At 39.1% G+C, this 11638-nt stretch overlaps 1 protein-coding gene across 1 annotated transcript; it reads right to left on the reverse strand.

Moving 5' to 3' along the window:
- Positions 1-3114: 3114 nt before the first annotated feature.
- LOC145604204 (uncharacterized) lies at positions 3115-9459 on the reverse strand. Its single transcript, XM_081660142.1, has 5 exons — positions 8829-9459; positions 7505-8442; positions 6571-6594; positions 6171-6499; positions 3115-3130 (listed from the first exon to the last, which is right to left on the reverse strand). Exons 1-5 carry the CDS (start codon positions 9457-9459, stop codon positions 3115-3117), a joined length of 1938 nt encoding a protein of 645 aa, XP_081516268.1.
- Positions 9460-11638: the final 2179 nt, after the last annotated feature.

Raw genomic sequence — 11638 nt, forward strand, 5'->3', positions numbered from 1 at the left:
GTCATTTTGACCCCTTATAACTTGCCTCCCTCGATGTGTATGAAAAGACAATTCATGTTCCTTTCGTTGCTCGTTCCCAGTCCTAAAAACCCTAAGGGCAACTTGGATGTGTATATGCAACCGCTGGTAGAAGAGTTGAAACAATTATGGGAAGTTAGGGCAAATACATATGACATTTCGAGGAAACAAAATTTCAAACTTCGAGCAGCCATCCTTTGGACCATTAGTGACTTCCCGGCTTATGGCATGTTGTCTGGTTGGACCACAGCTGGTAAGAAGGCTTGTCCTTATTGCATGGAGAAAAGCAAAGCATTTTGGCTTGACCATGGTGGAAAATTTTCTTGGTTTGATTGTCATCGCCAATTCCTTCCAATAGATCACCCTTTTCGAAATAGTAAAACTGCATTTTGTAAAAACAAAGTCGAGAAAGGTTCACCACCACATATCATGTCTTGAGAGGAACTGTGGGAATGTGTCAAAGACCTTCCAAGGGCAATAGATGGGCTGGAAGCATTGAAACTTCTCAAAAAAGCCAAAAAAGGGTGGTTTAAGCAAAGCTCGCTGTGGGACCTTCCTTATTGGAAGCATTTGCTCATCCGTCACAACTTAGATGTCATGCACATTGAAAAGAACTTCTTTGATCAATTAATTCACACTATCATGGATGTGAAAAAGCATACATGTGACACGCCATCGGCCCGAAATGACATTGCCAAATACTGTAAACGGCCACAACTCCATCTTCAGGAGGATGACAAAGGAAAAGAGTTCATGCCAAAAGCCCCATTCGCTCTTGACAAGGCTCAGAGAAAAGTGTTGTGTGAGTGGGTTAAACAGTTGCGGTTTCCTGATGGATACGCCTCCAATTTGAGCAGATGCATAGATTTTCAAGCATGTAAGCTGCATGGAATGAAAAGCCACAACTGTCATGTGTTCATGGAGAGGTTGTTGCCCACCGCCTTGAGGGAATCGCTCCCTGTCCATATTTGGAATGCGATTACAGAGATCAGTCTATTCTTCCGCGATTTGTGTTGCTACACAATCACAGTTAGTGACATGGAGCGATTGGAGAAAAACATCGCTGAAATCCTTTGTAAGCTTGAGAAGGTTTTCCCCCCTGCTTTCTTTAACTCCATGGAGCATTTACCTATTCATTTGCCATATGAAGGCAAGTTATGTGTACCCGTTCAATATAGATGGATGTATCCCTTCGAAAGCTATATCAAAGACCCTTATACATCCTCTTTCTTACAAACCATTCATTGTCATGACTTGTTCAATGTAATTGCAGGTTCTTGAATCACTTGAAACAAAAAATTGGGAACAAGGCTCGGGTTGAAGGTTCCATATGCAACGCTTATCTCTCTGAAGAGATAGCAAACTTCTGCTCAAATTACTTTCAAGCATCGGTCGACACAAAAACACGAGATCTCAGTCGTAATGTGAATGTCGATGTTGATTCCAATATGGACAACGCAGACTTACCACAGTTGTTCTCGATTGATAGTGGTCGTGTCTCAACTGAGGGTAAAACTCGGTATTTAGATGACAAGGAACTCGAGTGTGCTCATTTGTTCGTGTTAAGAAACACCGGCATTCTTGGCGAATACGAAAGGTATACGTGTTAAGGAATGAATTGAATTCAAAGTTCTAAACAATTAAAATGGTTGAACTACTAATTTATCTTGGTTCATTGATCAAATAGGAAGTTTGAGGACTACATTCTTAGTACTCGACCTTACCTACGTAGAGAAGAAGTCATGGAGAAATGTGAATCTCAATTCTCTGATTGGTTTCATCACAAGGTGATAGAAACTTTCTAGCTATTCTGTAAATTTGAATTATAGATGTTGCAATTTTATCGAATTGATGTATTGTGCCATGTATAGGTGGTTGAAGAAAAACCAAATTCGGATGTCTTGCAAGCATTGTCCATGCTCCCTTTCAAGCGTGTACTTGAGATCCAAGTCCTATTATTACCAGATCTTTCGAACATGGAAGCAGATTTTTGTCGGTGGATTTAATTTCCATACACATTCCCATGGCAAACACAAGTCTACCATGAATTATGATGTGTGTGTGTCTAGTGAGGACGGTGGAGAGTACTTTGGCATTCTAGACGACATAATTGAACTTGTCTACACTGGCCCGGAAAAAGAGTACAAGACTATTCTGTTTAAGTGTAGTTGGATGGATTGTGGTAGGGGTATGAACATACATGAACAATACAAGCTTGTCGAAGTAAATCATACTAAAAAAATACCCCAAGTATGATCCCTTTGTGTTATCTTATCAAGTGACCCAAGTGTACTACGCATCCTACCCTAGCCTAAAACGGGATCGAGTTCAATGGTGGGCTGTGTTTAAAACACAAGCAAGGTCAGTCGTTGATGCTCCAATGGACCTTGAGTTTTTGCAGGCACCGTCCCCACAAGTACATGCAACGCTTTGTCCACCAAATGACATTCCTGACTATGACCTTGAAGATGATGATGAAGATGATGATGATGATGTCGGCCTGATTATCTCAAGCGATGAGGATGACGAATCTAGTGTTGACTCTAGTGACAGTGACGAGGATGATGACATCGATGTGTTTTTAGATGATAGTAGTGATGAATCCATTAGTGATAATAGTGATGAAAGTAATGATTAGGACAATTTGTTTGTTATTGTAAAATCAATATGAGATTATTAAAATTATTGTATTTTGTATCATGTTACATTGCTCTATTTTGTATTATATCTATTACATAACACTACATTGCATTATTTCTATTATAACGCAGTATACTTCTAATTATTGTTATTTGCATAATATCATGTCTACGTAACTAACAATTATTATCTCAGGTGGTTATATTATGGCGGGAGGCAAAAAAGAAGAAGCGTCGAAGAAAAAAAAGGGAAAGGAGAAAGCACGTGCTTTGGTGTTTGATGATGATGAGGAAATGGAGGAAGCGGAGGCCCATGATTTGAGTGACCCTGAGGATCCCGCCTTCACCCAAACTCAAATTCAAGTACAGGGTAATGGGCAACAGCTTCAGGGGCAACAGGGGCAGAGGCAGCAAGGATAGGGATCACAGTCTTCTGAGTTGATAGTATTAGTTCCTGCTACGCGATGGTATGTCTGTAGATTTGTTTACATTACTTGAACTTATATTCCAATTTTCATATCTGGGACCTATGTTGTTGATGATCATGTGACGTTGTTCCACATTAAATGTAGGTTTGATGATGGTGAGGTGACTAAGTGCGTCTCCGGTGTCCTGACAGGCTACTATCGAGACCCTTGGAGAAATTACGGAGAGGTTGATGAACCAACGAAGTACCATTGGTGGAACTTGTTCAACGTATATCATTTTCTACTTTAGACATGTATTACTAAATGTGTTAATGGACTTGTGGTATATCAAAAATATATACAAAATATCCTAGCTCTGCGACAAATATTATCATAATCTATAATACCTATCACTATTCTCATAGCAATCTTTCAATCATAAACCAACATTTCAGTCTGCATTGGTCATATATTTTATTAGTACATAATGCACGTTTATGTATCTTGCAAAAGTGCAAAAATATTGATGGTACTTCATAAAATCAAGTAACTACACGATTATATATTCTTCTTCGGTGTTCAATTATTATTTTATTACAATGTGTTGGTTATTGTATTTTTTGAAAAATAGTAGTTTATAAGATAATAAATTGTCCAAAATGTCCTAAGCCAATAGTGTGTGATGAAATTGATTAAGGGTATTAAGGTAATTTGTTATTTGGATGATATACCGAGGATGAATTATAATATGAACAGTGGCTCAATTTCGCTGAATATTAAATAGATAGCTGAAAGGAACTTAGACAATGCAATTAAAACAAATTTCAAGAGGAAATCTTCCACAGCCCAATTGGATGCAAAACCTTGACCCTCTTAGGAATATTCAATCAAAACTTGTTCACTATATTGGACCAAACACTCCTAATAATACACCTTATTACAATCAAACCCTTTCTTATAAGTTCCTGCACTGAACTTGCTACCTAGGCCAATTCCTACCCGGAACCACCAGGAATGACACGAAATGATTTTCCGTAGTTTTCATTAGAGTATAGCAAGCGTATATATACAACCTTGCAAATAGATTAGGGCTCATGAGATAGGCGCGATAACTATACACTATTGTAGACACCCATTTGTGTCTCCCCAAAACCAAACCCAGTGATGAATGCCTTTCACGTCGAACCATAATCGAATGAGGTGAAAGTGTGGAAAAGTCAAGTGTTGCGGTTTAGTTTTATTAAAAGTTCTCTTCTCTCTGTTTTTGAAAACAACCCTATTTTATTAAAAATAGCCAATCCAGTTTAGTTTGGTTTATAATAAGGGTCCAATAATAGTGTAATTGGATGGGGCTCAAAAAGACCTTTCCAACAATATATTATAAGCCCAATTCAGATGAATATTGAGGAAGTTATGGCCAAAATACTAAGCTGGGCCCGATTCATTATTTACATACGGCTCAATGATCTAGAGGAGGGCCCAATGTTAATTATTATTCCTAAAATTATTAGGATTAATTATAACTTTGTAGAAGTTTCTAGAAGGTTCTTTTAAATTCTAATATTATTAGATTTAATAATTATTTTAAGATGGATTTTTATTTGGAATAAAATATTATTATTTTTATTATTATATTATTATTTTTAAAGGATACGTTTTATCTTCTGTACGGATTCCGTAGATCAAATTTGGTTAAAGATTGGATTCCGCGTGGAAAGCGCGTGCAAGCCAGACTGTCGCCAAACGACAAGTCTGTCGCTTGGCGACAGACCCTGTCGCCTCGCGACAAAGTGTATTTCTGGCGACAACGTGTAGTTTTATTCCTTATCAAATTCTGTCCATTTCCGGACTATTTTTCTTATAAATAGGGTCCTCGACCTCCGTTTTTATTCACCAACTCTCATCAAGAATTACTTGATTTTCTCTATCAACTCTCTTCAAGCAATATAGCTTAATTCTCTCTCTCTCTCTCTCTTTCTAAACCAACCTTTTAAACACAATTCCGCATACACAAGATTTAGAATCATCTAGCCAAGTTCGAAGTTGCCTTCGCCCTAGACGTGCAAGGTTTAATATTTTCTGAGGGTTTGGTCCAAATCTAGTTTAAAATTTATTTAATTTGATTTTTATTTAATTCCTTAATTCTTTATTATTTTCATTGAAGTTTACTAACGCGTGTATTTTGTTATTAGAAAGAGTTACGAGGCTTCAAAGTATGTAATCTTATTGCTCTATTCTTTTAGAAAGCATGTTTAGATTTGATTAATTCCTAGTATCATGTTAGGATGTTTTTATTGCTTTCTAGTATCATGTTTAGGGTGCCTTTAATCTCTTTCTAATATCATGTTAGTACCATGTTAGGTTTAAAGCTTTGATCTTTATTGTTTAGTGACATGCTAGGATTTGTTATTAATCTTGTTAGTATCATGCCTAGGGTCTTGCTATTATATTAAAGCTTTATTATGCCTTAACATGATTCTGGCTATTGTTGTTATTATTATGATTATGCTTATGTTGCTTGATATTATATGTTATTGTTATTGCTTGATCACGCCTTTTATGTTTGTTACATTAAAGGGAATTTGTACTTGAAATCACGGTTAATAAGATAATTATTAATTTTGTTTAGGCTAATATGATTTTAATTCAAGTGATCGCCAATAATAGTTTTATTTGTGCATTAATATTCAACCAACATAGATAAACAGGTTAGGGATAAATTTAATGTTTGCATGTTAGTCGAAAAGCGCACATGAATACGAGTAGAATAAAGTAAAGGCCTATTTTATAGGGCGGGTCCTTTCTTTTGTAGATTGGATTCGTACCCTCATCCCCGAACCCTTTTTGGTTCCTGACCTTATGGAGTTGACGATCTCCTGGATCGTTTTGGGTTTACAAGTTCCTAAAACTTGTTAGCGACTCCTTTGCTCTAGCTTTCTTCCCTTTGGAACGCCACCATACTTTAGTGTATGATCACAGTGGGGTTCAAGCTTGGGGTTATAGTGCTTGAAATATACCCTACAACTATACATAATAATAGGGCCTAACACCCCCCCCTCAAGTTGGAGCATGCAAATCACAAATGCCCAACTTGCCAAGTAAATACATGAATTGACTTTTACTCAAAGCCTTGGTGAATATATCCGCTAATTGGTCCATTGTCTTTACATAAGACGGACTAATGGTACCATCCTGAATCGCATCATGAAGATAATAACAATCCACGTCAATGTGCTTGGTACGCTCATGGAAAACCGGATTCTTTGCAATATACAAAGCAGATTGATTATCACAAAACAAACTCATAGCACGGGGATGCGAGACACCCAAACTCAGAAGAAGGGCCTTTAACCATTTCAACTCATCAGTAGCTTTAGACATTGAGCGGAATTCGGCCTCTGAAGATGACTTGGCCACAGTGTCCTGTTTCTTAGTCTTCCAAGATATAGGAGAAGCACCAAGAAACACCAACCAGCCAGAGATAGAACGGCGCGACAAGGGACAACCTGCCCAATCTGAATCACACCAACCTGTAATATGTAAATCACAATCAGAACTCAAAAGGATTCCCTGACCCGGACATCCCTTCAAGTACCGCACTGTATGAAGAGCCGCTTCCCAATGATCATGTCACGGGTGTTGCATAAATTGAGACAAAATATGCACCGCGTATGCCAAATCCGGTCTAGTAAAAGACAAATAAATCAGAAAACCCACAAGCCGTCGATACTGCTCTGGATCAGAAAAGAAAGAGGACTCTGATTTCGCCAGAGTATGATTCTGCTCAATAGGAGTACCTGCCGGACGAGCACCTAGCAAACCAGACTCTGCAAGAATGTCAAGTGTATATTTCCGTTGACATAAAAATATGCCTTCCGGACTACGAGCAACCTCAACACCAAGAAAATACTTCAAAACACCCAAATCATTCATATGAAAATAGTCACTCAAGTATGAATTGAATGTTGAAATCGCAGAAGACATTACCAGAAATTATCAAATCATCAACATACACCAGAACACTAAGTTGAATAGACCCAGATTGCAGAGTAAAAAGAGAATAGTCAGAGTACGATTGCACAAATTCGTACCTTTTCAGAGAGGCGGCCAATTTAGAATACCAACAACGAGGTGCTTGTCGAAGACCATACAACGATTTTAGAAGACGACACACCATACCAGGTTGAGAGCTGTGAAACCCAGGGGGAAGCTTCATATAAACTTCCTCATCAAGATCACCATGAAGAAATGCATTGTGGACATCCATCTGATGCAATTCCCAATTCTTTGCAGCAGCGACAGCAAAAAAAGCACGAACAGTGACCATTTTAGCAACGGGAGCAAAAGTCTCATTGTAATTAATACCCTCAACTTGATGATTACCAAAAATAACAAGACGAGCCTTCAATCTCTCGAGTGTGCCATAAAATTAAGTTTGACCTTGTAAACCCATCGACACCCAAGAGCATTATTACCCGGAGGCAATTTTTCCATTACCCATGTGCCATTTTTTTCTAATGCATCAATTTCTGTTTGCATAGCCGCTTTCCACCCCTCATCTTGCATTGCCTCCTTGAAATTACGAGGCACAACTACCGTATCAACGGCTGCAATAAAAACACGGTGTTGCACAGAAAATTTATCACAATTGACAAAATGTGCTAAGGGGTAAGGAGTACCTGAGGAGCATGGAGTAGGCGATGAACATTGCGAGATAGATGGACTAGGTAAAGATATAGTGTGTGCGACATAATCCCGGTGCCACCCCGGGGGTTGCCTTGGACGTTGAGCACGGTCCAACACAAGAAAAGAAGGATCAGTGGGAATCGGAGCAGCCACCTCACGGCTGACATAAACAGTAGTAGTGGCAGTAGGCACAGCACTGGAGCTGCTCTCCATGTTGTTGTCCGTGGCAGAAGCAGTAGGCGCAGCGCTGAAGCTGCTCTCCATGCTACTACCCGTGGCAAAAGACTCCGCGGTTTGGCCGTGGTTGGGGCTGGTTGGGGTGTCGTGCATAATGGCCTCTTCTCCAACCTCTAAAACATACTCCAAGTCATCCAAGAAATCACTATCAACCCCAACAACCTCAGGTGACCCCCCCTCAACACTCAAACCCGATTCCTCATGAGAAATAAACGGAAACTCGTTCTCATGAAATTTCACATCACGAGATACAAAAATGTCACCAATTTCTAAGTCATAGCATTTCCAACCTTTCTTCCCATGAGGGTATCCGACAAACACACATTTTCGACTTCGCGGGGCAAATTTGTCACCCTTTGCCTTTTGATTATGAGCAAAACATAAACACCCAAAGACACGCAACTCATCAAAAATTGGTGGTTTAGCAAAAAGTATTTCATATGGAGTTTTATTGGCTAACAAAGGGGAAGGAGTACGATTAATGAGATAAACCGCCCAAGGACACAATCACCCCAAAAAGTAATCGGCAAATTGCCTTGAAACATCAAAGCACGACTCACATTCAATATATGTTGGTGTTTACGCTCTACCCGACCATTTTGTTGAGGTATTCCAACACAAGAGGTTTGGAAAAGAATGCCATTTTCAGTAAAATATGGGGTCATAGGTTTGAATTCTGTGCCATTGTCACTCCGCACACATTTAACATTGACATTAAATTGACATTTAACCATAGCAAAGAAAGAGCAAAAAGAAGAATAAACCTCAGTTTTGTCATTCAATAAGTAAACCCAAACACCACGGGAATAATCATCAACAATCGTCAAAAAATAATGAGCACCACAAGTAGAAGCCGTATTATACTGTCCCCACAAATCACAATGTATCATTTCAAGAATACGACTAGCACGACTATCACTATCAGGAAAACTGTCTCGGGTTTGTTTAGCTAGAGGACAAATTTCACAATTATGTAAACACTTAGTTACAGTACTACCTCGAATAGCAGGAAGCAATTTAACAATTTTCTCCAACGGATGCCCCAAACGACGATGCCACAACTCAAATGTAGAAATCTCCGGACCCGTAAGTGCACATACTTTTGGAATACGCCGGAAATAATATAGCCCATCTATCCGTTCACCACCTCCAATTAAGCTCCCCGAGGGTTGATCCTGTATAGCACAAAGAGTATTAGTGAATCGGACAAACCAATTAGAGTCATCAATCAACTTAGACACCGAAATTAAATTGCAATTCAATTGCGGAACAAATAGAACATGTTCAAGAGTAATGCCATCCGCCAAGACAGCACGACCCTCCTTAGTAGCCATGGTCTTAGCACCATCGGGAAGACCAACGGGACAAGAGATAATAGAATGAGCATCTTGTAAAAAATTGTCATTGTCGGTAACATGATGGGATGCACCGGTGTCAATAATCCATGAGAATGATAGAGAATCACTAGCCATAAAAGTTGTAGGATGATCAAACACACCCAAAATAGAAGAGGCGGTAGTAGTAGGAGTAGGAAACCGAGGAAGGGCAGCAGTAATGGAGGAAGCAGCAGCCGCGGGGTGGGGTCGCAGGATATCCCCTGCCCTGGCAGAACCTCCTGGGGTGTAGCAGCACCCGCGGGACAGAGTCGCGGGATATCCCCAGGACCTGGCAGGGCACGTGACAGAGAAACGGCAGGCGAAGGTGTCATTCCCGCGGCTGACAGATGGTGCGAAGTCCAGGCGTCAGAATTAGTCATCCCTGGAGAAGAAGAGCACTGTTTAGACCCATATTTGTCCAGCCACCACTCGGGTAGGCCATGGACGAGAAAACAACCAGCAATATCATGTCCCGAACGATGGCAATGAGTACAAAATAATGGTCGCTTGGACAGAAAATTTTCAATAGAAGGGGAAACAATGGTTTCTTCTGCCATTGTTAAACAAGTAGTAGGATAGCAAGACAGAGGTGAAATTGAAGAATAATAGCACAATAGAAGAATAAAGTAGAAGAATAATTGAAGCCCCACGAGCTTAGCACAATAGCACGAGAATTAGAAGAAATTGAATTGGGAAATATCCCAAATTACAAGAAATTAAACAGTAATGTGCACAACACTAGTCACGAAGCAACCAAAGAATAATTTGGAAGAAATTGAATTGGGGATTATCCCAAATCCGAACCCAATTAAAAAAATAAATAAATAAATAAAAAATTGGTGAAATTGATGGTAGAAATTGATTGTAGGTATTAGAATGGAGAAATTGATTTTAGGGATTAGAGTGATTTTGACTCCGATACCATGACACGAAATGATTTTCCGTAGTTTTCATTAGAGTATAGCAAGCGTATATATACAACCTAGCAAATAGATTAGGGCTCATGAGATAGGCCCGATAACTATACACTATACATAATAATAGGCCCTAACAAGGAACTTACTTGTTTCTCACTCGACTTGAATCCTATATATATTCATGTCCCCGATATTCATCCCATAGCACTACTCATTCGACCTCTCTCTACAAGTTTGCAATCTATCAAATACTATAATGGGAATCCTCACAATTAGGGGTGTACATAAATGAACCGGACCTGAACCCGGACCGGATTGGACCGGACCCGGGCCGGCACCTTCAGGTCTGGTCCCGGTTCTTAAAAAAGGTCTATTTCGATTTTTGGTCCGGTCCGGGTTTAACCCGGAATTTCCCGGTCCAGACCGAAAACCCAGTTTTTTTTTTTAAAAAAATTTAACAGCTAATTATAGTAAAAGCTTCTTCCCTCAATCATGCATTAGAAATTCTCAAAAATTAACGCTATAATTTGCCATTTCTTATCAATTTCAAAGCTGATCAAATCAAATTCAATACACAAATTAATCAAATTCACGCATAAATAAACAGCAATAAAGCTACAAATCAACCACAAATTATCAAAAACACCAAAACAAATTCAAATTAAAACCTCAGATCAATCAAAAAACAGCAAAATCAATCAAAAATCAACCAAAAAAACTCAAACAAATCATCCGAAAGATCTAGAATCAAACAAAACAATCAAAATCAAACCTAAATCAACAAATCAACGATCTCGAAGCTTGATGATGATGATGATTGAGAAAATTGCATGAAAATGAGGGAGTGAAAATGAGCACGAAAATTGCAGGAGGAGAGAGAAAAAGGGAGAAGATGAGAGAGAAAATGTCCTTTGGAGCTGGCAATTTTTATGGAAAAATAGGTGGGGGTGTTGGATATACCAAAAAAAAAAGAAAAATAAAAAAGTGGATTTGAATAATTGCTTCCTTTTTTTTTCTTTTTACTACTTTATTTATTAATAGCAAACCGGTCCAAACAGGTCTAGACCTGGACCGGACCTGTTTTTCAGGTCTGGACCGGACCCGGACCGGCAGGAACATGTCTAATACCGGTCCACACATACCGATCCAAACCGGTCCAGGTCTGATCCGGTTCAGGTCCGGTCTGGTCCGGATCTGGACCGGTGTTCACCCCTACAGTCACAATAACTTACACCTCAATACAAGAATACACTCAAACCCTTTTTCTCATTACAAGATATGATTGAATAACGTATATCACTGCTAGTAAGTAGTAACTCTTAAAGTCATATACATGAATAAGAGCTAAAACTAATATC

This window comes from Chenopodium album, chromosome 22 (assembly GCF_948465745.1).
Source record: "Chenopodium album chromosome 22, dcCheAlbu1.1, whole genome shotgun sequence".
Lineage (NCBI taxonomy): Eukaryota > Viridiplantae > Streptophyta > Magnoliopsida > Caryophyllales > Amaranthaceae > Chenopodium > Chenopodium album.

What these genes read in the sequence shown, in the direction of transcription:
- LOC145604204 (XM_081660142.1), bottom strand. Translation starts at nt 9,459, where the DNA reads ATGGCTAGTGATTCTCTATCATTCTCATGGATTATTGACACCGGTGCA. An exon ending in TAATACGGCTTCTACTTGTG is followed by an intron (nt 8,443 to 8,828) that starts GTGCTCATTATT and finishes CCCCTTTGTTAG; the next exon opens with CCAATAAAACTCCATATGAA. An exon ending in GGTGTCGATGGGTTTACAAG is followed by an intron (nt 6,595 to 7,504) that starts GTCAAACTTAAT and finishes TACATATTACAG; the next exon opens with GTTGGTGTGATTCAGATTGG.